This window comes from Tachysurus vachellii, chromosome 15, assembly GCF_030014155.1.
Source record: "Tachysurus vachellii isolate PV-2020 chromosome 15, HZAU_Pvac_v1, whole genome shotgun sequence".
In the NCBI taxonomy this organism is placed as follows: domain Eukaryota; kingdom Metazoa; phylum Chordata; class Actinopteri; order Siluriformes; family Bagridae; genus Tachysurus; species Tachysurus vachellii.
In genome coordinates this window covers 19,403,450-19,428,108 of record NC_083474.1, presented here as the reverse complement: position 1 = coordinate 19,428,108, position 24,659 = coordinate 19,403,450, and the positions used below count along the sequence as shown (strand labels likewise).

Sequence of the window (24,659 nt, the reverse complement as noted above, 5' to 3'; positions counted from 1 at the left end):
AGAGATGCCAATCAACCTACCATGCATGTCTTTGGACCGGGGAGGAAACCAGAGTACCCGGAGGAAACCCCCGAGGCACGGGGAGAACATGCAAACTCCACACACACAAGGCGGAGGCGGGAATCGAACCCCCAACCCTGGAGATGTGAGGCAAATGTGCTAACCTCTAAGCCACCGTGCCCCCCAAAATTGAAACTAAATCATTGTATTGTTCCAACTCTGAAGTTGATTATTTTCCTAAAACTGTATTTTATATCTTTTATAATATAGCACTCGGTTTTATATAATACAGTAGTTTTTATTTAAACTTGAATTAGTATTATGTTGTGGGACAACTGCAAAACATGTCAGATAAAAAAGCTATGATAAATTATTCACTCACTCGTCTGCATTTTTGTTCTCTCTTCCTTTTGAAGTGAATAAGAGCAAAAAAATGCGGTTTGTCTTGTTACTGAGAAATCGGAAAATGCAAATTGCTTTAGGCCTGATGACTGTCGGACTTACAGCTTTAACAAAGACGCTTTTGAAAGGGCTGACACTTCTATAAATGTTTAATAAACATTTCCTGATATAAAAAAAAAAATCCAAAGCCATATAAATTGTGTTTACACACAATTTATATGAGTTTATACGAAACATCAGTCATACGGTTGTTACTATAGAAACGATTACACAAAGACGATCTGATTATAAAGTTTAGCTTAGTTTCTTTGTAGAATAAAGCTACAGCCGGAAAGAGAGCTGCTGTGAAATCAAAACCTCCTGACTAATTAGACCAGATTAGAGAACAACAAGCGTTTCTATCGCATTAGGTTTGGATCCAGATTTGTGCAGTTAACAAAGCTGTCTTTTTGACTTTGATGGAATCTTTGGTGGCATTTTGCGATCTGCTTGTGCTTTGTCCTGCTTGTATTGTCGGATTGTTGCGGCATCCACCCACATCAAGCCGTCCGGTTCTGCCACAGGCTCCGAGCTGGTGAGTGAGTGAGTGAGGAGGACAGCAGCAAGCTTACAGAGACTGGGATGAAGTGAACATGCTGCGCTGTAAGCCACGGGACACACTGATTCACAGGACGGTGGTTGCCTGGGCATGAGGTCATGTTTTCCACATTTTTTTGAGCAGTCTACGTTTTTTCCGCCCCCTTCTTGCTGGAACTGATGTCTCTCAGAGAATTCCCAAATTTTCCCCAGCCTTACTTCCAAGAAAAAACGTCTGCATTTAGCGATATTACTGTAACAAGCCAATCAATCAATCACCTTTAAAGACAAAAGAGGACGGATGACACCCGGTCACGAGCATCGAATCAGGAATCGTTGAGACTGTGATGATGATAATGATGAAGATGTCTTTTTTCTTTGATTGTGTCAGACATTCGGAGAAGAGAAAAAAAAACCCTAGCGCAATTTACCACAGTGGCACACAGCCAGGACAGCGCTGACAAAAATGTGTTAAGAGCACTCGGAAAGAGCGACGGCAGTTTTACTGAGCGAAGGAAAAAGGGGGTGGGATTGTGAGGCAAGTCAGGGAGGGGAGATGCTGGGGTTCATGTATATGACTGCATGAAGAGAGAGGAGTTTTTAAAAAAAAAAGGGAAAAAGAGAGGCAGAGAAAGCAAGAGGGGCCGAGTAAGGGGAAAGAAGCAGATGAGATCAGGAAAAGGAGAAGAATAAGAAGTTGGTTTAATCATGCTAGAGGAGCTTCTGGAAAAGGAGCACTAATGAAAATCTCTCGTGAGTACTTTCTCTTTCCACTTCAACTTGCTTGATTTGATATCATCGTCGAAATATCTGTATGCTTCGATGAGGAATGATCTGTATATAAGAGCAGAGCGTGATGTACAGCTCTTGGCTCTGCTTAAGACTGGCGCATAGTTTAAAATCTAACAATCCATAAGATTTTTGGCAGAGGAGCTGTGACATCACTATACTTCTTCAAGACCAATAGCTTACATGATCTCAGTTCTTCTTAGCGTGTGTCTCTCATGCACTTGTGTTAGCTTTAGTCTAGTCTTCGCTGTGAGAAGTGTGAATTAGACTACAGATGAAATATTATAGACTGTAGATGGGTTTTTAATCCACACATATATGATCACAGTAGTGAGCTACTGAAACCCTGGATTGTAACTTGGCCAAAAAATAATTTGTGCCTATTTTTTTCTTCATGTTTAGCATTGAATGCCTTTATCATGTCTCACTCCACAGTGGTGAAAGTAGACACTATGGACTTACATAATGAAAGTATTTCTAACTTTTCTAGCTTGTCTAGCTAAATGGTGATATCGAACCTATTTCTGGTCTCTGAGACAGCTCAAGTGGTTGTTCATTCATTCATTCATCTTCTACCGCTTATCCGAACTACCTCGGGTCACGGGGAGCCTGTGCCTATCTCAGGCGTCATCGGGCATCAAGGCAGGATACACCCTGGACGGAGTGCCAACCCATCGCAGGGCACACACACACACACTCTCATTCACTCACGCACTCACACACTATGGACAAGTTTCCAGAGATGCCAATCAACCTACCATGTATGTCTTTGGACAGGGGGAGGAAACCGGAGTACCCGGAGAAAACCCCCGAGGCACGGGGAGAACATTCAAACTCCACACACACAAGGCTGAGGCGGGAATCAAACCCCCAACCCTGGAGGTGTGAGGTGAACGTGCTAACCACTAAGCCACCGTGCCTTCATTTGTTTACAATGATCTAAAATGTCTTATAAGTTGATCGGACTGTTAGTGTACCGATAGGGGCTTATTGTTTGTTTTTAGATATTTAATGTATTGATTGTATTGATTGTAAGACACAATTGATGGTCCACTGAACCCAAAGCAGAAATAGACCCCGAATTGAACAGCAGTCTGTCACAGAGCACTATATTCAACACATATTCAAACTACTGGTATATTGTATTTGAAGGAAACCAGTAACTCAGAGGAAACCCACATTGAATCCTGAGCTTAGGATTGAAGCACTGATCCTGGAGCTGTGAGGTGCCAATGTGACAATCCTGACCCCTAATTACTGCACGTATTTCTCCTCTCTGATCCATCACAACAAGAGGGGGAGTGTAAATGCAGTATGTCCTGGGATATGGTTACACAAATTAAAAAGTCCCCAAATCCCCTGCTCAGGTTTAACCTTTAACAATGATAACGATTGCTGCTGGTCTCACTGAAGAGAGGCGGATCTCTGAATCTGAGTGCAGGGAAACTAATGTACAGCGATATATTAGCTCTAGGTGGTGACCTGGCACATGTCCGACCGAGTGGAGGACACGGTTCATTTGTTCTCAAGGATGATGCTCTGCCAGTATTTGCTAAGCCAGAAGTACAAGTTCAAGTAAACACTTCCTCATGTGAGTGTAAAAAAAATAAACAAAACTGAATTCATATTGGTTTGTACCCTGAATAGTATCATATGCTACTATATAAACAAACCTAGGGTCTGATGATGGAATGGCAAACTTCCCAGGAGGACTGGGAATGTACAGTCACTGTTGCTATTTCTTATCCAATAACAGCGGGTCTCAAATTTCCAGTTTGCTTAATCCTTTTTACCAGTACACTGGCGTTCCATACTGCCAATGGGAATGGGAACGGAAATCGACTTATCAGATACTTATGGAGCATCTCAGAGAGCAGAAATGGGTTTGATATCAACATATACATTGAAGATAGAAACATTTGAGTGAAAAAGAAACTTTTTCTGGAATTTTCCATGAATGATATTGTACCTAGCAGGTTAAATAAACACAGAAGTGTTATACTTGTGACTTTTTATGACAAATTCTTAAAACCCTGAGAGTCTACTTTTATATGAGCTTCATATTAACCACCACTGTGGACAAAGACATTCAATGCTGAACACGGACACGACAAAATATGACAGTGTTTGAAAATAACAATGAAAATTTTGACACCTTTTGAACATTCATCTTCTACCGCTTATCCGATCTTCTCGGGTCACGGGGAGCCTGTGCCTATCTCAGGCGTCATCAGGCATCAAGGCAGGATACACCCTGGACGGAGTGCCAACCCATCGCAGGGCACACACACACACACACACTCTCATTCACTCACTCAATCTCACACTACGGACAATTTTCCAGAGATGCCAATCAACCTACCATGCATGTCTTTGGACCGGGGGAGGAAACCAGAGTACCCGGAGGAAACCCCCGAGGCACGGGGAGAACATGCAAACTCCACACACACAAGGCGGAGGCAGGAATCGAACCCCCAACCCTGGAGGTGTGAGGCAAATGTGCTAACCACTAAGCCACCGTGCCCCCCCACCTTTTGAACATTCTATACATTTATAGTCATATATAATGTTGTGGAAAAGATGGATGAGATCCCAGGCAAGCGTTTAAGTGCTGGAGCCCAGCTGTGGTAAACACTCTGAGTAGTTTATTCCCTTGTATATTTTTATTTTCCCAAAACGCTTTTATGTAAAGTTTAGGAGGTGTGGTTGTGGTGATGAGTTGGTATGTGGTGATGAGTTGGTTGTGGTGATGCTGGGACTGGTGTGTACTTGTAGCGGTCTTTTATTTTTTCATATACTGTATGCAATTTACTAACTTGATACCGGACTTGTATTGTAATTTACTCCAGATTATTAGAAAGGAAGAAGTCTTTACCAGGCTTTGTTGGTTGTTGCTGTTGTGCTCAGCTTTCCGCTTCACTCTTCCTCTTTTTCCCATTCCTCACCGTTTCCTTTATCGCTCTACTCCACGTTTTGACTTTGAACATTGTTTTCTCAAACCAGCTTAATGAAACAACAGAAAGGTGGAAAAATTTGTTACATGGAACAAAAATGCCTCCTGAAGTAAAGTCCCTGTTTAACAAACACTGCATTGATCTCTATCATTTGGGGGTGTTTGGAATGCTGCCACATCACAGCACCTTGGATCGAGGCTGATCTTGGATTACTGTCTGTATGGAGTTTGCCATTTTTTTTCTACATGGATGTCTACATTTTCCTTTGGCTTCAAGAGCTTTCTCCCACCTCCTATAAACTTTTTATTCTGCGCTGTAAATATGTGTGTGCATGGTGTCCTGAGATGACCTCCCCCAGGTTGTTTTCCTGCCTCATGCTCACTATTCCGTGGATAGGCTCTGGATCCAGCCTGAAAATGAATAAATGAATTAATGAATGAATAAATTGAAGAATAATACGCATATAGATCTCATCGACCCGAACAACTTTCGCGCTCTAAACTATGAGCTCGGCCAGGAAGCAGGGAGCAGGAAGTCGGCCATTTTGGATTGTTTTATAAGTGCATGGGGTGAACTTTTAAATACTCCTCCTAGGGAATTCATGCGAGTGACATCAAACGTGGTGAACATGATGCCGAGACATTGCACTTGCTAAATTGCGAAGGGATTTTTGATATCTCGAACGGTGCTGCCATGGCGAGGTGACGAAGTTATGGCAGATATAACAGAACTTAAACATGACTATGACATAGAAACCCTACGTATTAAACAAAACATAACCTGGACATTGCGTCATCTCACATTACGACAACAACAACAAGTTTAACATTGATATGAATGACAGTGTCTCACAGAAAAAACAAGGATAACAAGACAGGCATATATAAGGCAACTAATCAAGGTAAAGAAGGAACAGGTGAGATGGCCAGAACGTAGGACAGGAAAGGGCCGTTGTAAACACCTGACGAGTAAACACCTGACAGCACCCCCTCTGGTGGTCTGGCAAGGAACTGTCCAAGCTCGTGACAATGTTTTGATATATCTGTAGAAGATATTCTGGGATCGAGGTAACTCTGGGTGTGAGGCGGGAATGTTAGATTTAAGTAATAAATTGAATAAAAAACAAGGTAATGTCTGTGAATATGGTGTCTGAAATAGTACTTATGATGCACCGTAATAAATTCTTATATGTTTTGTTCTAGCATAATTTCTTAAAATCTGCCTTTTTGAAAAAGCTTGAATAGAAAAAGGCAAATGTGATAAGATTTAACCCTTTTTACCAAACAAATGATATTCTGGCTGTGAATCTGGTAAAAAAAATTACTCAGGACACCGTTGGCTTTAAGTAAGAGCCATTAGATGCTTCTGAAGAAGCTCTTCGGGGATCTGAAAGGGCATTCACTAAATTCCAGGGGTTTCGTTACCACAACGTAAAGTGGGTGTGTTTCTGGAGGTCTTGGAAAAACACTCACTCACTCACTCATTTTCTACCGCTTATCCGAAGTACCTCTGGTCATGGGGAGCCTGTGCCTATCTCAGGCGTCATCGGGCATCAAGGCAGGATACACCCTGGACGGAGTGCCAACCCATCACAGGGCACACACACACACACACTCTCATTCACTCACGCATTCACACACACTACGGACAATTTTCCAGAGATGCCAATCAACCTACCATGCATGTCTTTGGACCGGGGGAGGAAACTGGAGTACCCAGAGGAAACCCCTGAGGCACGGAGAGAACATGCAAACTCCACACACACAAGGCGGAGGCGGGAATCGAACCCCGACCCTGGAGGTGTGAGGCGAACATGCTAACCACTAAGCCACCGTGCCCCCTTGGAAAAACACCCTCTTTCAAAAAAAACCTACGATGGATAATGAAGGACAAAACAGTTATACTGGTAGATTTTATATTTTATATCTATTATGCTTTATTATCTTACAATTAACCTATATTCTAAAACAAAAACTACGGTTAGGGTTAGGGCTAGATTATCAAATAGGCCACGCCTACCCGATGACGCAATATCTGTTACACTGTACTGAAATCCCTGGAAATAAGTGCATCCCCATCTGAAAGAGCAGAAATGCTTTTGATATCAACATTTACTGTGAAGGTACTTTGAAACATTTGTGTTTCAAACTTTTCTATGAACATATTGCTCCTAGTATTCTAGGAAAAAACAGAAATCTTTATGAAACACTACAAATTCTTAAATTCCTGTTTGTCTACTTTCATATGAGCTTCATATTAACCATCACTGTAGAGTGAGACATGACATTACATGTTTAACAGACAGATAATTTTGTTTGCTTTTGTTCAGGTGGTTTACTGAGTAAGCACAGTTTACTCTTATGTATATTCAAGACTCATCTGACTCACTTTCTCGCACTACAATGCTAAAACAAGCTCAAAGCAGCCATTGTTTTTTTTTTTTATATTCGCTACGGAATTCATTGCTCATAATAGGTGTGACAAAGACCTTTTTGGTGCGTCAATCGGTGTCTCCTGGGAAAGCGTCTGTAATAATAGTGCCTATAGTTTTAAAGAGTAACAGATATATCCCAGAAGATATCTGCGTGTTATCTACAGGATCTTAAACACTTTGTCCAACCACAAATCAGTGTGTATTCACACAGTGACAAGGAGAAAGAAAAACAGACCAGATCTCAGAACTCGGAACTAAAAATAGTCAGGACAGCCGGCCTTTCGCGGGAGAACAGGAGTCATCACAAGTCGACTCTGTTCTCAGTAATGAAAAATCTTGTTTGGAGAATCTGAAGAGGTCGGTTTAAAAGGACGAGGAGAAGTTTCCATCACAGCATGATGAAATGTTTTGGAAAAACCAACCTCGTTTGATGACTGTTGATATCCGATGACGTAAAGCGGAACTGTATTATTAAGAGTCGCTTTTCTCCAGCAACAGTAGATGTCGTGTTTTACGACGTATTGTTCAGAGACCTGGAATATACCGCTGTTTCTGTGTGTGTTTGTATCTAAAACACTTGGATAACTTTGTACACTAAGGAATGACGTAACCCTAGTTGACACTAGCAGCCAATGGGTCACTTTTGGGACCAACACCGTTACTGCTTTTGCAGCCTTTGGTTTTTTTTTTCTTCTTGGGGTGAGAATTTTCTACCTAAACCTAAATTAAACAATGTATTAATGAGTGTAAGTTTTGAATCACATGTTAGTTCTTAGGCTTTTAATGTAAAATATATACATATATATGTCAAACATTAAATAGATAATTTAGCTATCAGTTTTTTTTTTTGTTTGTTTTTGTTATTTTGCAATTTTACAATTGAGATTTGTTTCTGTTTGTTGGTTGAAATGAAAGCAGATTATAAAAACGTCCTCTTATGCGACAAGTCTCACAAGATTAAGGCTTACCATAGTCATAAAGTACTTCTGTTACATAACAGAGGTTATATATTCATATTAATAACAGCCTTAAGTATTACTAACTAAACTTACTGAGGCTAAAGAGGTAACTTCAGCAAGCGAGTTATTTATTTATGTGAAATGTGAACGTAGTTTTTTGACACCTCGTGGTAGACGTGGTTTTGATTCCAACTTATCAGATGCTTCCGACTGTCTGTTTACCGTCTGGAAAACAATATTAGTAACACTTTGCTTAAGGCTGGGATTATAATATGGAAACGTAACCTCTACATAAGCAATTAACGACTTAATGATAATGCTACATAAACATGTATACAGCCTTATTAGCACAGGCACGGCAGCTGTCATAGATAGTGCTTTAATTAGTTTACCTATTAGGGTGATGTACCTCTTGTGTCAAGTGACATAAGGTTGTTATAACACATTTTAATATGGCTGTAGTGAAGGTTTAGAGAGTGATTATGAATTATGCTGTAGCAACCTATACTGCATGGTAGCCTAAAAAAAAAAAATCATCGTTTTGCTAATTGGATGTTTATGAAATATTATAACAATGTTATGACACCCTAATGACCACTTTATATTTTTTCCTATGAGCAGTTTTAAAGATTTCTTTTATCTTGTGAGCGTTTGTTTTGTCACTCTGATGTCATGATGTTCTCATGATGTAGCATAATTTACTTATGCAGCATAATAGTACTTATGAGTGCCATAACATGCTATATCAAAGTGTTATAACACTTTGTAACAAACACGTTATATCAAAGTGTCATAAATTCATGTCAACAGCAGTCAACAGGTGTTCTCAGGTACTATGTCTGAGAACTTGACATTTTTATCAACAAAACCAGCTTAAATGATAATGTCAGTGGTGGCTCCACTGGTTAAGGCTCTGGGATGGGTCGGGGTTCAAGGCCCAGCAGAGCCAAGCTGCCACTGCTGGGCCATTGAGCAAGGCCCTCAACCCTCCCTGCTCCAGGGGCGCTGTATCATAGCTGCCCCTGCACTCTGACCCCAACCTCCTCAGTTGGGGTATGTGAAGAAAAGAATTCCACTGTGCTGTAATGTATATGTGGCGATAATAAAGGCTTCTTTGCCCCCTGTTCTATTCTATAATGAAGCCAGTTAAAATAAAAATAAATCAATATTTAAAATAGATGTGAGATCATGAATTTGCTTTTAATCCCACTGCAAATGAAAAGATGTACGAATGACAAAGATGGAAAAATAGCAGCTTTACAATCAAATGTTGCATATAAATCTAAACGATGTTATTTCTGTTGCAGAGATCGAAGCGAAGGAAGCTTGCGAGTGGCTCCGAGCTGCAGGTTTCCCGCAGTACGCGCAGCTTTTTGAAGGTAATCCTCTGCAAATACTTCAGAAGTTTTTACACCCTAAAAGTAAAGCCATACTGTACACACATTTACTTTACAGAACCCTCAGAGCGACCACATTCTGCCTCTCGACGGGCTGCGTGGCGTCACCGACTCACAAAGAGCCTAATTTTAGACCAACACCGATCGTTTTGGAAGTTGTTTTAGAGAAACTCGAACGTTTAACAGGGACTTGAGCTCATTTATTCACTTTGAGCTTTGTGACTCATTGCTGTTTCATTTGTTCAGCTGTTGGCTCGGGTCTGGAAAAAGGAGTAAGGAGTAATGTTGTCTTTTAATGATCTCGAAAGTCTTTTAAAGAAACTTAGCGCTGACAGACAGGAGGACAGACAGTTTGGTCAGTGTGACTTGTTTGAGTTTAAAGTTACAATCCAAACATCCTACAGTAGGCTACACTTAAAGAGAAAGGGCATGGGAACAACCTCGTTTCATCAGCGCTGTAAAAACACGGTCTTCCGCTCAGAAACCTTTATGACTTGTCTGTCTATGTGAAGAGAAAAAGAAAATAGATTGTAATGAATTTTACATCTAAAATGCTTTTGTAACCAGAGCGCTGCTGAATTCTCAAATCTGATTGGTCAGAAGTACTTTAGTAACAAGTTACACGCATAATTCCAGTGTAATAATAAATATTTATGGAATGAGTCAGCACTTGTTACAATCAGTAATCTTAAAAATCTTACATCTAATTTACAAAAAAATATAAAGTTGATATCTTTATTTCTATATATGTCAGACCAGACAGAGAGAACAGGAAGATAAAGAGACAGGCAGACTGTCAGATGGACAGTGATACAGACAGACAGACAGAGAGACAGACAGACTGACAGACAAAGAACCAGCCAGACAGTGACAAAGACAGACAGACAGACAGACAGACAGACAGACAGAGAGACAGACAAAGAGCCAGACAGACAGAGAGACAGTGATACAGACAGACAGACAGACAGACAGAGAGACAGACAAAGAGCCAGACAGACAGACAGACAGACAGTGATACAGACAGACAGTGATACAGACAGACAGTGATACAGACAGTGATACAGACAGAGAGAGACCAGACAGACAGTGATACAGGCAGACAGAAAGACCAGACAGACAGACAAACAGACAGAGACAGACAGACAGACCGACAGACAGTGATACAGACAGACAGTGATACAGACAGTGATACAGACAGACAGAGAGACCAGAGAGACAGACAGTGATAGACAGACAGAGAGAGACCAGACAGACAGAGAGACCAGAGAGACAGACAGTGATACAGACAGACAGAAAGACAGACAGTGATACAGACAGAAAGACAGACAGACAGACAGACAGACAGGCAGACAGAAAAACCAGACAGACAGGCACACATTGATAGAGACAGGTAGACAGACCAGACAGTCAGAGAGACAGGCAGACTGACAGACAGACAAAGAGCCAGTCAGACAGGCAGACAATGATTATAGAAATGTTTCTACATATAGAAACGATGCACTGAGTTGAGTCTCTGCTGTTAGCATGGCCTGGCTGTGGTTTTTCTTTAATGTGAAAGGCAGTGCTGTTTTCCTAGAGAGTAAAAAGAAAGACTTAATTGCACCCATGGAATGTTAGTTTTTAGTAGAGTCTGGATCTGGCCTTGCTGTTACACAAGCTTGGCGTCGTAGTTTTTGAGTAACATTTAATGCTTGCACCAGGTCCAACCTTTTTTTTTTGTTTTTGTGGTGGGGATGGGGGGGGGGGGTGTCAGGGGGCAAACCTTGCCTTTTTTAATTATCGTAGATTTTCAAAACAACTTAGCTGCTCTGTGGGGTTTGGAACGAATAGTTCTTGCAGAAAGAATGCTGTGATTTCTGTTTTCTTTTGCTTTTTACTTGAAAATCTCACTGCCTCTGTTTTTAATGTGAACCTGCAAAAACATTAAATGTCATACTATTTTTAAAAACAATAGCTCATTATAAGAAGGAGAAACAGCAGGTATATTATGCACTGTAATATTTGGTAAACTAAATTTTGATATTTCTTTGTAGACTCACAGTTTCCCATCGACATAACTCCTGTGAAGAAAGATCACGACTTCTTGGATAAAGACCTCGTCGAGCCTTTATGCCGGTGAGAAATTATATATACATATATGAATGAGCCAACCCTCATTTTGCCTTAACCTCTTTTACTTCTCCTCAATTAACCATGGCGTCTAAATAAAGGAGGGAACATATAGGATAAAGGCAGGAGGAGATAAATACAGGAATAATAATAATAATAATAATAATAATAATAATAGGCAGACTTCCAGAGAGACAGACAGACAAATGGGGAGAAAGAGAGAGGAGAGAGAAAACAAGAAAGATACAGACTTCCAGAAAGACAGACAGACATATGGGGAGAGAGAAAGGAGAGAGAGAAAGAAAGCTATAGACAGACCCACATTTATTTTGTTTTATTATTTTAATTGAAGCGCTTATCTCGTGATTGATTCTACACACCGATTCCACACTGAAGGGTCAAAAGTGATTCAGATACCTATGGGCTGAGCTTCTCATGCTTTATTCACTGATGTAGGTGTGGGTACATGTCAATTTGAACAGAAAGAGTCAAGCGATTCTGGTCGTCATGGAGACGGGCACGGTAGGAAAGCACGGGGCAGGAGAGTGAGACGCACTTCACACCACTCGCTCCGCTCCAACTCTAAACAACCCTTAAGCAACTCATCGAAATTCCAAACCAGCTCACCGTTGTAACCAAACAATGCCTCTACCTCCTGCCTCTCGCCTTCATTCACCGTGACTTTTCACTTCTTTTTCAAATCTTCAGGGAAGCAACAGCTTCATTGCAGTGTGTATAATATTGAAAGATCTCCTCTATCACACAGTGTTTAAGTGTCTGGGTCAGTAGCGCTTTAATTTGCTGGCAAGTGACCTGATCTTTAGATATTATAACTAGTTTTCAGCTTCTGTGTGTGTATGTGTGTGTATATGTGTGTGTCTGTCTGTGTGTGTGTCTGTGTCTGTGTGTCTGTGTGTGTGTATGTGTGTGTGTCTGTCTGTGTGTGTGTCTGTGTGTGTATGTGTGTGTCTGTCTGTGTGTGTGTGTGTCTGTATGTGTGTCTGTATGTGTGTGTGTATGTGTGTGTGTATATGTGTGTGTGTGTATATGTGTGTGTGTGTCTGTGTGTGTGTGTCTGTGTGTGTGTCTGTCTGTGTGTGTGTGTGTGTATGTGTGTGTATGTGTATGTGTGTGTGTGTGTATGTGTGTGTGTGTACTCAACACTGAATTGCACTATGACTTGTTACATGCTTTTTTTACACGTAGTCTAAATACCATCCACTGGAGTATAACTACTTAAGTTTGTTGTCCAAGTCAAAACCAGTCTAAAAATTCTTGCAACAGTTACAAAAGTTTAATGAAAGCCGATATATATATTTTTTGTACTTAAGCACATTTACATCACAGGTCAATTCAATTCAGTTTTACTTATATAGCATTTTTTAACACATTCTCACAAATCAGCTATATAGAAAGCTGGATATAGGTTTTTATTTTTATTATTATTCTTTTAAATGTATACCTAATAAGAAAAAAAAGGAATAAAAAAATTCCCTGAGATGGCATGAGGAAGAAACCTTGAAAGGAACCAGACTTACAATCATTGATGATATCTTTTGTAGAATTGTACACTATAGAGCCATGCGATGCTAAGTGGGTTAACAGGAACTTCCATTTGATTCCATTTGATTTTTTTTCTGTTCAGTGATTGAGACTTGAGTGTAAACAGTTTTCGACATGTGCAGTCTTTAGGCTGTCTAATGAATCATACCCACAGCTCTTTTTAGGGTGTTAGCATTGTACCGTATTCAATTCAATTCAAGTTTATTTGTATAGCGCTTTTTACAATGGACATTGTCTCAAAGCAGCTTTACAGAACATAAACATAGACAGAAGGTAAACATAATGAGTAGTATAAAGAATTAATATTAATTCTATCCATAGTAATCCACAGTAATTTAATGATGAACTTTAAGCTGTAGTATATAGTATAGTATAATGTGACTTAGTTAGCCATGCCTACAAAACTCCATAGAAGATAAATCTCACAGAAAACAACAAAAGGGTAAAAAATGCGCCTCTTAACTGCAGCCTGCACCAAGTCTTCCGGGTGCTCTAGCTATAATACAGCACTCTTTTTGAAGGGCGCCATTATTTTTGTTCTAATAAAATGACTAGTCTTACTTGTCAGATTTTTGGTTTCGAGTCTTCCTTTGTTTTCTCAGTAGCTCTCGTAGGATAGTAACGTTTTTCCCAAATAACTGGATTTTCATAAACGCAACAGCACTTATGTAAATGTAAGGAACATATTGGAATAAAGAATATTTTGAAATAAATTCATATCCAGCTTGGACAACTAGTGTTTTTATTTTCAGAAAATAAGCTTACTAAGAATACTGCAAGTTTTACATGTTTCCACATTTCTACATGTAATCTAAAAATAAAATAACATAATAAAAATGTGCAACACTGACAGTTAGCTGAATAATCTTGTATTGTTTCAATCTGTTTAGAATCATGAACTAATCTTTTCGTTTTTTTATAATTTATCTTTTTCATCTATAATTTTTCAAATAATTTGTTGCAAAAAAAAAAAAAAGAGAAGAAAATTAAGATCCTCCATCTATAAAAGCTTTACAGGGAACAAGACGAGTGTTTGCACTAGGGATGTACCGATCCGATATTTTGGATCGGTATCGACGCCGATCCAACATTTTTAGTGGATCGGGTATCGGTGGTGCGTGACCGATCCTAATCCGATAACCGTGGTCATGGGCGTTGAGACCATTATATGTGTGTGGGACAGGACACACCCACTTTTTAAGACCAATAATATTGGACCCACCTACTTTTACCGTCTCTATTCAGCGCATATGTCTTTTTTATTTTTTATTACTTTTTAGAGTCGAATCCATTCTGCTTGAGGAATGCCCTAATAAATTACACTCCATTCCGCGTTTTACCTACAGCATTGACCACACTCCTGCTTCCTGAAATCCATGTGTGTCGGAACCATTATATGTGGGTGGGACAGGACACGCCCACTTTTTATTTACTTCCGACGCCCAAACATCATAGACTATTGCTTAAACTTATAAGAAAAATACATTTATATGTTAAATTACATTAATGTAAATAAATATAATAAATTCTATAGGAAATATGTTGCACAACCGCCTGTGACAGACAGACAAGTTTAGCAGGCGCCCTTTTTATTTACCTCAGCGCGTTAAACATGTCGCTCATTTGGGTGCAAGGTTTACTGTTTAATACATTTTGCATTATGTTTCAAGAGTTCTAATTTAAGATTCACTTTAAAATATTTCCTTTTCTTCAGAAAATAATGTAATTTAATAATTGCAGTATATATGGTTTAGATTGTTATACCACTAACTGTTAAAAGTACTGTTTGCTACTGCATTAATACTTTTTAAAGGTTTCTTGTGTTTTCATTTTTCATCCAGTAATAAGGGCATTTTTGTATTTCTTTGCCAGAAACAAATAAATCTTAATAACTAAGCGAGTTGTATAGATTCTTTAGTTTTAAAGGTAGAAAAGAACACAGATATCGGATCGGTATCGGCCAGTATCGGAATTGGATCGGAAGAGAAAAAGTGGTATCAGTGCATCCCTAGTTTGCACACCTTATTTTAGGATTCTGTTTATTTCACAAATCTTGTTTTTCCTAAATAAGTATTTTTTTTTATCTTTGGCTTAAAAGTTTACACTGGTCCCTGCTCCTATAGCATTATATCTCATTTACACTGCCTTTTGTCTGCATTGTTTTAGGGCTTCACTGTCATCAAAGAGTCAGGAATTTGATTCCAAACAATAATTTGTCATTAAAGCCGTAATCAACATCCTATAAATCTTGCTCACCTCTGTTTCCTTACACGTGCCCTTTGTGTGGAATGCGTCATCTTTACTGCTGTTGATTTCAGTAGCTATTAATACAGCTCCAATGCAGCTAAGCTCCAAGAGACCAAGGCTCTCTATGTACCATTTATTACAGTATTATATTATTAATACTATTACAATATTAATTCATTAATTATGAAAATATTAATATAAATTAATTACATTAAAATGTGTTGTTTTATATTACGGTCTAGTAGCTGTATACCATTGTTCTCTAGTCAGGCTCTCACTTTTCTTTCTCAAAAAGATTACATTAACATGATACTGAAAGAGTGCAAACACTTTGTCTGGACAGAAACTAAGAGATTCATCCCATTAATGTTAATTAAACATCTCTTCTACACTTTTTTCCATTTCTGACCATTTATATGCAGCATTCATCATATATGAAACTATACTGCATTTAAATAAGCGCATTCATGAAAACTTTGGCTATAGAGAGAGAATGTTTCCAGGTCTTTAGAAAAAGGAATCAGAATCAGAATCAGAATCAGAATCAGCTTTATTGCCAGGCATGTTTTCACATGCGAGGAATTTGTTTTAGTGACAGAAGCTCCACAGTGTAACAGAATGACATATACAGTATAGAGGAAATTGTATGTACTTGTCATTCTGTTACACTATGTATAATTACAGGTGTGAAATGTGCAGTTGAAATATACATATACAATATAGGCAATTTGTATGTACAAATTTGCAAGTGTGAGAAATGTGCAATTGAAGTACTGTATACAATATATCGTCGCTGTCGGGCAGAATCCTCGTATCTCCAAAACCGTTATTTTTCAGGAAATTAAAAAAACGTCGTACCTTATCTGCAGTGCACAGGGTTTAGTCCGTGTTGCAGTGGATTGTCTTGCGCTAAATTCCTGTCCTCAGACGAGCACCAGAACTAGCGGGGGTCAAGATTTTTTTTCTTTGAGCCAATTTTTTTGAAGACATTTGAAGACATGTGAAAAAATATGAAATTGACCAAATTTGGACTTACGAGGTTTCCGCCCGACAGCGACGATATACAATTTGAATGTACACGTGCAATTGTGAAATGTGCAATTGAAGTAAACAGTAAACAGTATAGACAATATGTATGTACTGTATGTATGTATGTAAAGGTGTGCACGTATGAAAATGTGCAAATTGAGGTATACATAGTACAAATGTGCAAGTGTGAAATGTGCAATTAGGTGTTGTGTGTTCCATGGTGTTAATTGTTCATCAGATGGATGGCCTGAGGGAAGAAACTGTTCCTATGTCTGGTCGTTTTGGTGCTCAGGGCTCTGTAGCGTCAGCCAGATGGCAACAGTTCAAAGAGGGAGTGTGCTGGATGTGAGGGGTCCAGAGTATTGACTTTGCCCTTTTTGCTCACTCTGGAGAAGTACAGGTCTATCAGCGATAGTCTGTACTGAATAAGTTTGAAGCACCATATTGTAGCGCCTTATTTGCTCTAGCTGGACAGCTGCTGCTCAATGGACTCTACCAATTAGAACTAGCACATGGCGCTCATTTATATAAATAATTGGGTTTACTGCTAGCCAGAGCTAGTGTTTGGGCAGGAAGAGACCGAGCTCTTTATCTGATTAACTCAGGAACAGTTATCTCACTACTGCTGTTAGCTCATGTATAGCAACAAAGGCTTTCATTTCAAGAAGATCTACGCTAACATCAAGCTATTTTTTAAGCATTTATTTTCTTCATTTCTTTCTTTCTTGTACAGACGACTGAACACGTTAAACAAGTGTGCCTCTATGAAACTGGACGTGAATCTCCCCAAAAAGAAGGTAAGTGTAACTGGATTTTTTTGTTAACTCTATATATTTCACATAGCTACACAAGCTTCAAATTTTCTGGTTATTATGCAAGTAGAAAAGCTATTTTTGCATATTTAAAGAACCACATTCCATTTCCTTCAGTTTCCACATGCACTTTCATCCTCACAATATAGATTCTGTGATATTTGATAATCTAACATTGTGTGGTGGGAGATGATCAGGGCATTTTCTCTAACATAATACCCTTGAGCATATTGTTCTTCTTTTTAAATGACAGAGATTTGTTTTACATTGACAAAATATACTGTAAGGAAAGTCCATGCATGGTACTTGTTTTACAGTTTAGCTATCTTAATAATAGGTTTAATTTTCATTTAATTTATTGCTTCATTTGTGGAGTTGTTTTCCATCATAGCTTCATTTTCATTTGACCTTTCATTTGGCCTTCAGGCCATTGGAATGGAATATATATGGAATAGAAGGAGCTTCTAGGTGTATTTCCTTTGAGTAAGGAAACATACATTGTGTTAAATTTTTCATTTAATTTGTCTACACTGTCTTTGTGTTAACCCACAAAAATGGTCATCAGTGTGATTTACTTCCATCTTTGCAGATCTCTGAAATCAACTGGATATTTGTGATCTAAAGCAAAAGCATCTACCACAAATTATTATGTCCTTCCTAAATTAATTCTAAGACAGTTTTAAGTATAACATCTTGAGAAGGTTTAAAATGATTTCATTTTCAAATTGTCTTCTAGGTCTTAATTGGTTTTAAGTGTACATGTTAATATCGGCACTTACTTGTTCCAGCAGAGCGAGGACTCGGATTCTGATGACCTGTTTGCAATTAGTGACAAATGGACCTTTGAATGGAGCAGTCGTCGCTGGTCCCGTCTCCTTGATGAGGCGGGGCCCAGAGAGCCAGGGGAGGAGTCAGTTCTTCGGGCCACACCCAGCAGCGAGAGTGTCCTGACAGACCTTAGCGAACCTGACGTCTCATCTTTGCACAGCGAAAGCAGCAGTGGAAGCACAGGAGTCCAAGCTCACAGTGCAGACGACTCAGACAGCTCACGCCGTGCCTGCTCAGACTCAAGTGCCATGCCCAAGCTAGGGACTGGCCATCTTTCCTCAGACCATCCTAGCTACTCCTCACTTCCTGTCAAGCATGGCAAGCTGGGCCGGACACGGGCCAAGGACTTCCTGCGACGCATGGAGACTCTGCGGTCACGTGAGGGAGCAGAAAATGGGTGCAAGACTTTGGTGATCAGTGCCCCTACTCTTCAGCATGAACCTCAGGCCTTGAAGGCTCTCCAGTGTGTGGAGATTAATGGCCATGGTGTCTTGAATTCACACTCGAGCAGCGAAGGTAGCAGCAGCCAATCTGGGGGAAGCACCGTCAGTACTCCAAGTCTGAAGGAACGCAAAGCCCATCGTGCTGAGCACAAGCGCAGTGGCATGTATTTGGATGACCTGGATGTCTTCTCCGGAATTGTTCAGGGTAAACGCAATGAATTCCGCTCTTACGAAGATCTGGTAGTGCACATCCCGAAAGACCACAAGCCTGGAACCTTCCCCAAAGCTCTTTCCATTGAGAGTCTCTCACCCACAGCTGTACCTCTCAACAGGGTTTCTGAAGCCCAGCGTCAGCCAAGCATAAAAGAGCAGAGACCTGTTACACAATGCTGCTCACGTGGCAGCCGCATCAGCATCTACGACAATGTGCCTGGCTCACACCTCTATGCCAGCACCGGAGACCTCATCGATTTAAAAAATGAGGACTTGTTCCCTCACTTGGATGATATTCTACAGCATGTGAATGGCCTGCAGCAGATTGTAGATCACTGGTCCAAGAATGTTTTGCCTACAGGAGATAGTGTGGCAAAGAGCATGGTGGAGCAGGATGGGAAAAGTCAGGTGAACATGCAGTCCTCGAGTCACATCACGCTAGATTTGGAGGGTCACTCTGTGCTGGAGGGGAAGGTTACTCCCAGTGATGGGGACAGGGATGGTGTTTCACTTAATGAAACTGAATCTACAGGAATTAGAGAGAGGAGAGACTCTGGAGTTGGAGCTTCCCTCACCAGGCCAAATCGGTAAGATTTAGAGCTTTGAATGTATTTTTAAAACTGGTTTGGATTTACTGATACTGGTTCAGTTCTTCAACTACACATATTAAAATAACATTCTTTGAGCATTTTCAAACTTGTTTCCAATCCAGTACTGATTCTGGGCTTGTTTGGGGGATGGTTTGATTACATGTACAATTTCTTTTGAACCATGGATCAGTTTAGCAATTACATAAAATTCTAATGTACTTGCAATATGGTAGGCACTACATTCTGTTTGCTGTTTTTGGTATTTAACTTTGGTACCAAAATGGAAAGGCAATGTTTGTAACGGGGGGGCACGGTGGCTTAGTGGTTAGCATGTTCGCCTCACACCTCCAGGGTTGGGGGTTCGATTCCCGCCTCCGCATTGTGTGTGTGGAGTTTGCATGTTCTCCCCGTGCCTCTGGGGTTTCCTCCGGGTACTCCGGTTTCCTCCCCCGGTCCAAAGACATGCATGGTAGGTTGATTGGCATCTCTGGAAAATTGTCCGTAGTGTGTGATTGCATGAGTGAATGAGTGTGTGTGCCCTGCGATGGGTTGGCACTCCGTCCAGTGTGCATCCTGCCTTGATGCCCGATGACGCCTGAGATAGGCACAGGCTCCCTGTGACCCGAGGTAGTTCGGATAAGTGTTAGAAGATGAATGAATGAATGAATGAATGAATGTTTGTAACAGCAATGTCTATATGCATGGCTTGTCCACTTATCGGAATACCTGCAATCAAGGAGCTGCTCTCTTATAAGACGTTTTTGTAGGCAGGCGATTCAGAATGCTCTCAGTGGGTGCACTTATACCACAATGATGAGCTAAGTACTTTCCAATAAAACGTTTGTTTTACACTTCACTAAGATGTCGCATCTCCTCCGGTTACCTTTGACCATCGTCACAAAACTTGAAAGAGGAAGGTAAAGCTGAACCAACCATACAGTATAACTCAATATGCTGCAGTGAGGGAAGGTGGCTCCCACACATGTGGACGTGCACCCAAGACTATAACTTTCAAAAGGGCAAAGGTTCCTTAGACTGCTTCTGGGCTCAAAAGAGTTGTCACTAAACATACTGGAACCTCAGGGCAAAGAGCTCCAAGTCTGAAGAAGGGAAATGAAAACAAACTAAAAAAGCAGGGTTTCAAATGGGTTATTTGGATAACTAAGGGTACCTATCTTCTAGGTACTTTTCTAGGGCTCCTTTTGATGGTTAAAGGAGCAGGAGGGTGATGGAAATTCTACATACACATTTTCTAGAATTTTTTAATGTGTTCTCAAAGTGTTCTCAAATGTGGGTGTGGTTACAGGAAATGATCTCTGGTCCACCTCTGTGATTATAAAGTTTGGAATGTATTGTCCATCTGTATGATACCACCTTCCACCACAGCTTCTAAAATTATACTAAAATTAAATTCCCGTTCTGTATTCAGTTTGCGATGGCCGAGTTTCCAGATCTCCAACCGCCTCAGCCATTCAATGGCTTCTCTACAGATCACCAACCAGTCAGCTGGACAGCTCAGCCTCCTGCAGAGGTTCTCTCTACTGCGCCTCACCGCCATCATGGAAAAGTACTCACTGTCTAACAAGCATGGCTGGACCTGGTAAGAATTTGGATTTGTAAAATGTTAAGATTTGGTAGTACATTGGTTCTGCTGAAAGATGAGGAAAAACAATAATAAGAACATATCAAGAGATCTCTGGTATCTTTTTGTTGTAGTAAAGTGGAATTTGAAATGCATCAATTTATGAAACCATGCTCTGTGATGCAGGTCAGTGCCAAAGTTCATGAAGCGGATGAAAGTTCCTGATTATAAAGATAAGAACGTGTTTGGTGTTCCTCTCATCGTGCACGTCCAGCGCTTCGGTCAGCCTCTACCTCTGGGCCTCCAGCAGGCTCTACGCTACCTCAGGAGCCAGTGTCTTGACCAGGTTTGTTAACACACTTTGTTTAAATTCATACTCCATCCAGCCCAACAATATCTCGAAATATATGCGGTAGTCTGGGAAAACCTTTCACCTTGTGATATGTGTACAGTGTCAACCAGAAGTAAAGTACAAGCATTCTTAAATCTGGTACCAAAAGTGAAATGGGAGAAAATCTTATTAATGGTGCTTGCAAAGCAACATTATTACTATTGTGCCGGACAAAACTTCGGCGCGTAACTTGTCCCGTAGCTTTTGTCCTAGACCCATGAATGACGTGTCAAATTGACCGGCTCATTGAGGAGAGGTGTGCTATGACTTTTATAAGGGATCCGAGTACCGGTACTTTTTTCCCATAGACTCTCATTATAAACTTGGAGGTTTATAACTCGGCAAGCTTTTGAACTATCTACACCAGACTCGGCCAGCTCCTTTAGGGTGATACTCTGAACAACAATTTAAATTGGTGTACCGACTGGCCTTCCGGTTGTGCCCCGCCCCCAAAATATGCAAAATCAAAAAACTTTTTAAAATATGGACGTGTGACATATCAAAACACTCAGAACAATGAGGGGAACTTCCTCACGGGTATTTTTATGACGTCACGTGATGTCACGTGATGTCACATGAATATAAAAAATTAGCACAACATGGACATGTGACATACCAAAACACTCAGCACAATGAGGAAAACTTCCTCATGAGTATTCAGATGACTTCACATGCTCGTCTCGACTAGCCTCCGGGATTTGCCATGTGCAAGCACCATTCACATTTTCTACAGGAAATGTACGTTCTAGTTTACAGCTGTTGTGCAGTGCTTGAGCAGTGTAGGTCATTTGACAGACAGAATCTGATTGCAAACTGAATTGATTAAGCTATTGTCAGTTTTGTTCAACACATGGCATACATGACAAAGTGTAACATTCCCTGCAAGAGAAAATCACACATAGCTACTGTAGTTTTTTTTTTTTCTGTTTTTACTACTTTTTGTTAAACTAGCTTCTTACTTGCTGTTTGAAGCCTGCGTAAAATTAAGAGAAACACAAAAACATTGCCATATTGTTTTGGTGAAATATATTTAAGGTTTCTTAAAGTTGCTAAGGCAGAAATACACAGTTTTTGCTAAAACTATTTTTAAGAGCCGCACGCATACAGTATGTTGTATGAGATCGCTGGTCTCACCGTTAATTCGGCGTCTTATCAAATCTCTAGGTGGGACTTTTCCGCAAGTCTGGAGTGAAATCTCGCATCCAGGCTCTCAGGCAGATGAACGAGAACTCTCCGGAGGATGTGAATTATGAGGACCAGTCCGCCTACGATGTGGCCGACATGGTCAAGCAGTTCTTCAGAGATCTTCCTGAGCCACTCCTCACCAGCAAACTGGGAGAAACTTTCCTTCATATTTACCAATGTAAGGAAATGAACTTATTCATGTAGTATTCACTAACAAACAACCTGCATTTACCATGATCGAAATATATATTTTGTTTTCTTTATATCTTTGTAGACGTGCCTAAGGACCAGCGGTTGCAGGCAGTCCAGGCAGCCATCATGCTGATGTCCGATGAGAACAGAGAAGTCCTGCAAACCTTGCTGTGCTTCCTCAGTGATGTTACTTCCTCTGTGCAGGAGAATCAGATGACACCCATGAATATCGCCGTCTGTTTAGCACCCTCCCTTTTTCACCTCAATATCCTGAAGAAGGAAAATCTCTCTCCAAGGTGGGTTACATGGGGAAAGGTTCTTGTATTCAGGTTACATAGAAACCTGTGCGTGTGTGTGTGCTATTCAGATGATTAAAATTTACTTGTATGTAGCTTACAGCTCCAAGAGTTGCCAGATTATTGTTGAGTGGATTTGATGGAAACAGGGTGGTAATATTTGTTATGGTTTCCTATAACAAAACCTGCCTATAGTTTCAGGCCTCGAGATAAACAATATTTCCATTAAGATGCTATTTCCTCAGATGTGTTTTGGTTGAATTTTGGTGGACTTTAAAAGCTTTTATGGACTTTTATGTATTTAATATTGCTATCAAATGGCGTTCCATAGTTATTTGAGTTTATTAAAAATCAAAGTTCTGCTTTTGCTTCTTTAAAGAACCATGCAAAAGAAATACGCCACGGGAAGACCTGACCAAAAGGACTTGAATGAGAACCTGGCCGCCACACAAGGCTTGGCACATATGATCACAGAGTGTAACCGGCTATTTGAGGTGAGCTCGTTCTTTCTCTGTCTGTCTCGTTCTTGTGGTTCCTCAGATCATGGCATTGATTTGTTTGGATGTGGCTAATAGGTTCTTGACCAATGTAGTGAAAAAGGGGTGAAGTTTGAAAAACTACTTTATCTGGAGGCATAGTTAGGAAAGCTACGTTGATATTTAATTAAATCTCCTGCTTTCTTATAATATTCTCATGAAAATTTAACATTTTTAATATTATTACATATTAAAATTTTTGCAACAAATAACCATCTTGTCTATCAAATATAAATACGTATTCGGTATTCAGTGTGACCTTTAAGCTACAGAAATGAATATGTTTCCCTCAGAATGACCCACACTTGATGTTATTTCTGGGAAACAAATAGCTTTTTGTCTCTCCCACCCTCAGATTCCCCATGAAATGGTGACTCAGTCGAGGAACTCGTACGTGGAGGCTGACCTTCAGGCCCCGACGCTGGAGGACTTGTGTAAGCAGCAGCAGCAGCACAATGAAGAAGAAGAGGACGAAGGCTCCTGGCCTGTGCACTTAGAGTCCCGACTTCAAGTTCTGCTCAAGGAGGCACGAGACAAAGCCAAGGGCTGGGTGTCCTGCCAAAGCTCCGACAACACTGAACTCGCATACAAAAAGGTAGGGATGGAGACTCGGGCATGTTTGTTCTGGCTTAGTATACTCCCTTTAGGGGTCACAGATAAGAGGGTAGCTGAAAAAGCTGAGTCTAGATTTTTTTTTACCTCAAATATAAGTCAGTTATATGAGGCTATAGTTATTTTTTTAGCAGAAAAAGCATTTGCAAAATCACTGATTTTCTGATAAGAAGAAGGCTAAGGAATCAGTATTGATTCACTGATTCTTTGAATCTCAGATTTTTTGTAGTCAAAACAAGGCTACATTTTGATTCACTGATTCTCTGAATTACTGACTGATTAGTACCAAGTACAAGGCTAGATTTGATTTACTAATTTGATGATTTTTGGTTAAAAACACAGTTAAACATTGATCCACTGATTTCATGAATCTCTGATGTTTAGTACTCAAAACAAGGCTTAGTACTGATTGATTGATTCTCTGAATCACAGATTTTATGTTAAATTAGACATGGCTGAGTATTGATTGAATGATTCCTTGAATATCTGATATTTTTATTTATTTATTTATTTATTTTTA

The 24,659-nt window shown here is 40.1% G+C and overlaps 1 protein-coding gene across 9 annotated transcripts in view; it reads left to right on the top strand.

Annotated features, from left to right (window-relative positions):
* The window catches only part of stard13b (StAR related lipid transfer domain containing 13b), a 113,308-nt gene that overhangs the window by 85,331 nt on the left and 3,318 nt on the right, over positions 1-24,659 (top strand). For 4 of the 9 annotated variants that reach the window (XM_060888101.1, XM_060888100.1, XM_060888098.1 and 1 more), the window contains 10 exons: positions 9,422-9,493; positions 11,545-11,626; positions 17,193-17,256; positions 18,060-19,342; positions 20,775-20,945; positions 21,114-21,273; positions 22,483-22,681; positions 22,778-22,991; positions 23,371-23,485; positions 23,883-24,122. In XM_060888101.1, the coding sequence (XP_060744084.1) occupies positions 9,422-9,493; positions 11,545-11,626; positions 17,193-17,256; positions 18,060-19,342; positions 20,775-20,945; positions 21,114-21,273; positions 22,483-22,681; positions 22,778-22,991; positions 23,371-23,485; positions 23,883-24,122 (2,600 nt within the window). Of the gene's footprint in view, positions 1-1,606; positions 1,732-7,236; positions 7,855-9,421; positions 9,494-11,544; positions 11,627-17,192; positions 17,257-18,059; positions 19,343-20,774; positions 20,946-21,113; positions 21,274-22,482; positions 22,682-22,777; positions 22,992-23,370; positions 23,486-23,882; positions 24,123-24,659 lie in introns of those variants that run through there. The other 5 variants (XM_060888099.1, XM_060888104.1, XM_060888102.1 and 2 more) reach the window with 3 other exon arrangements.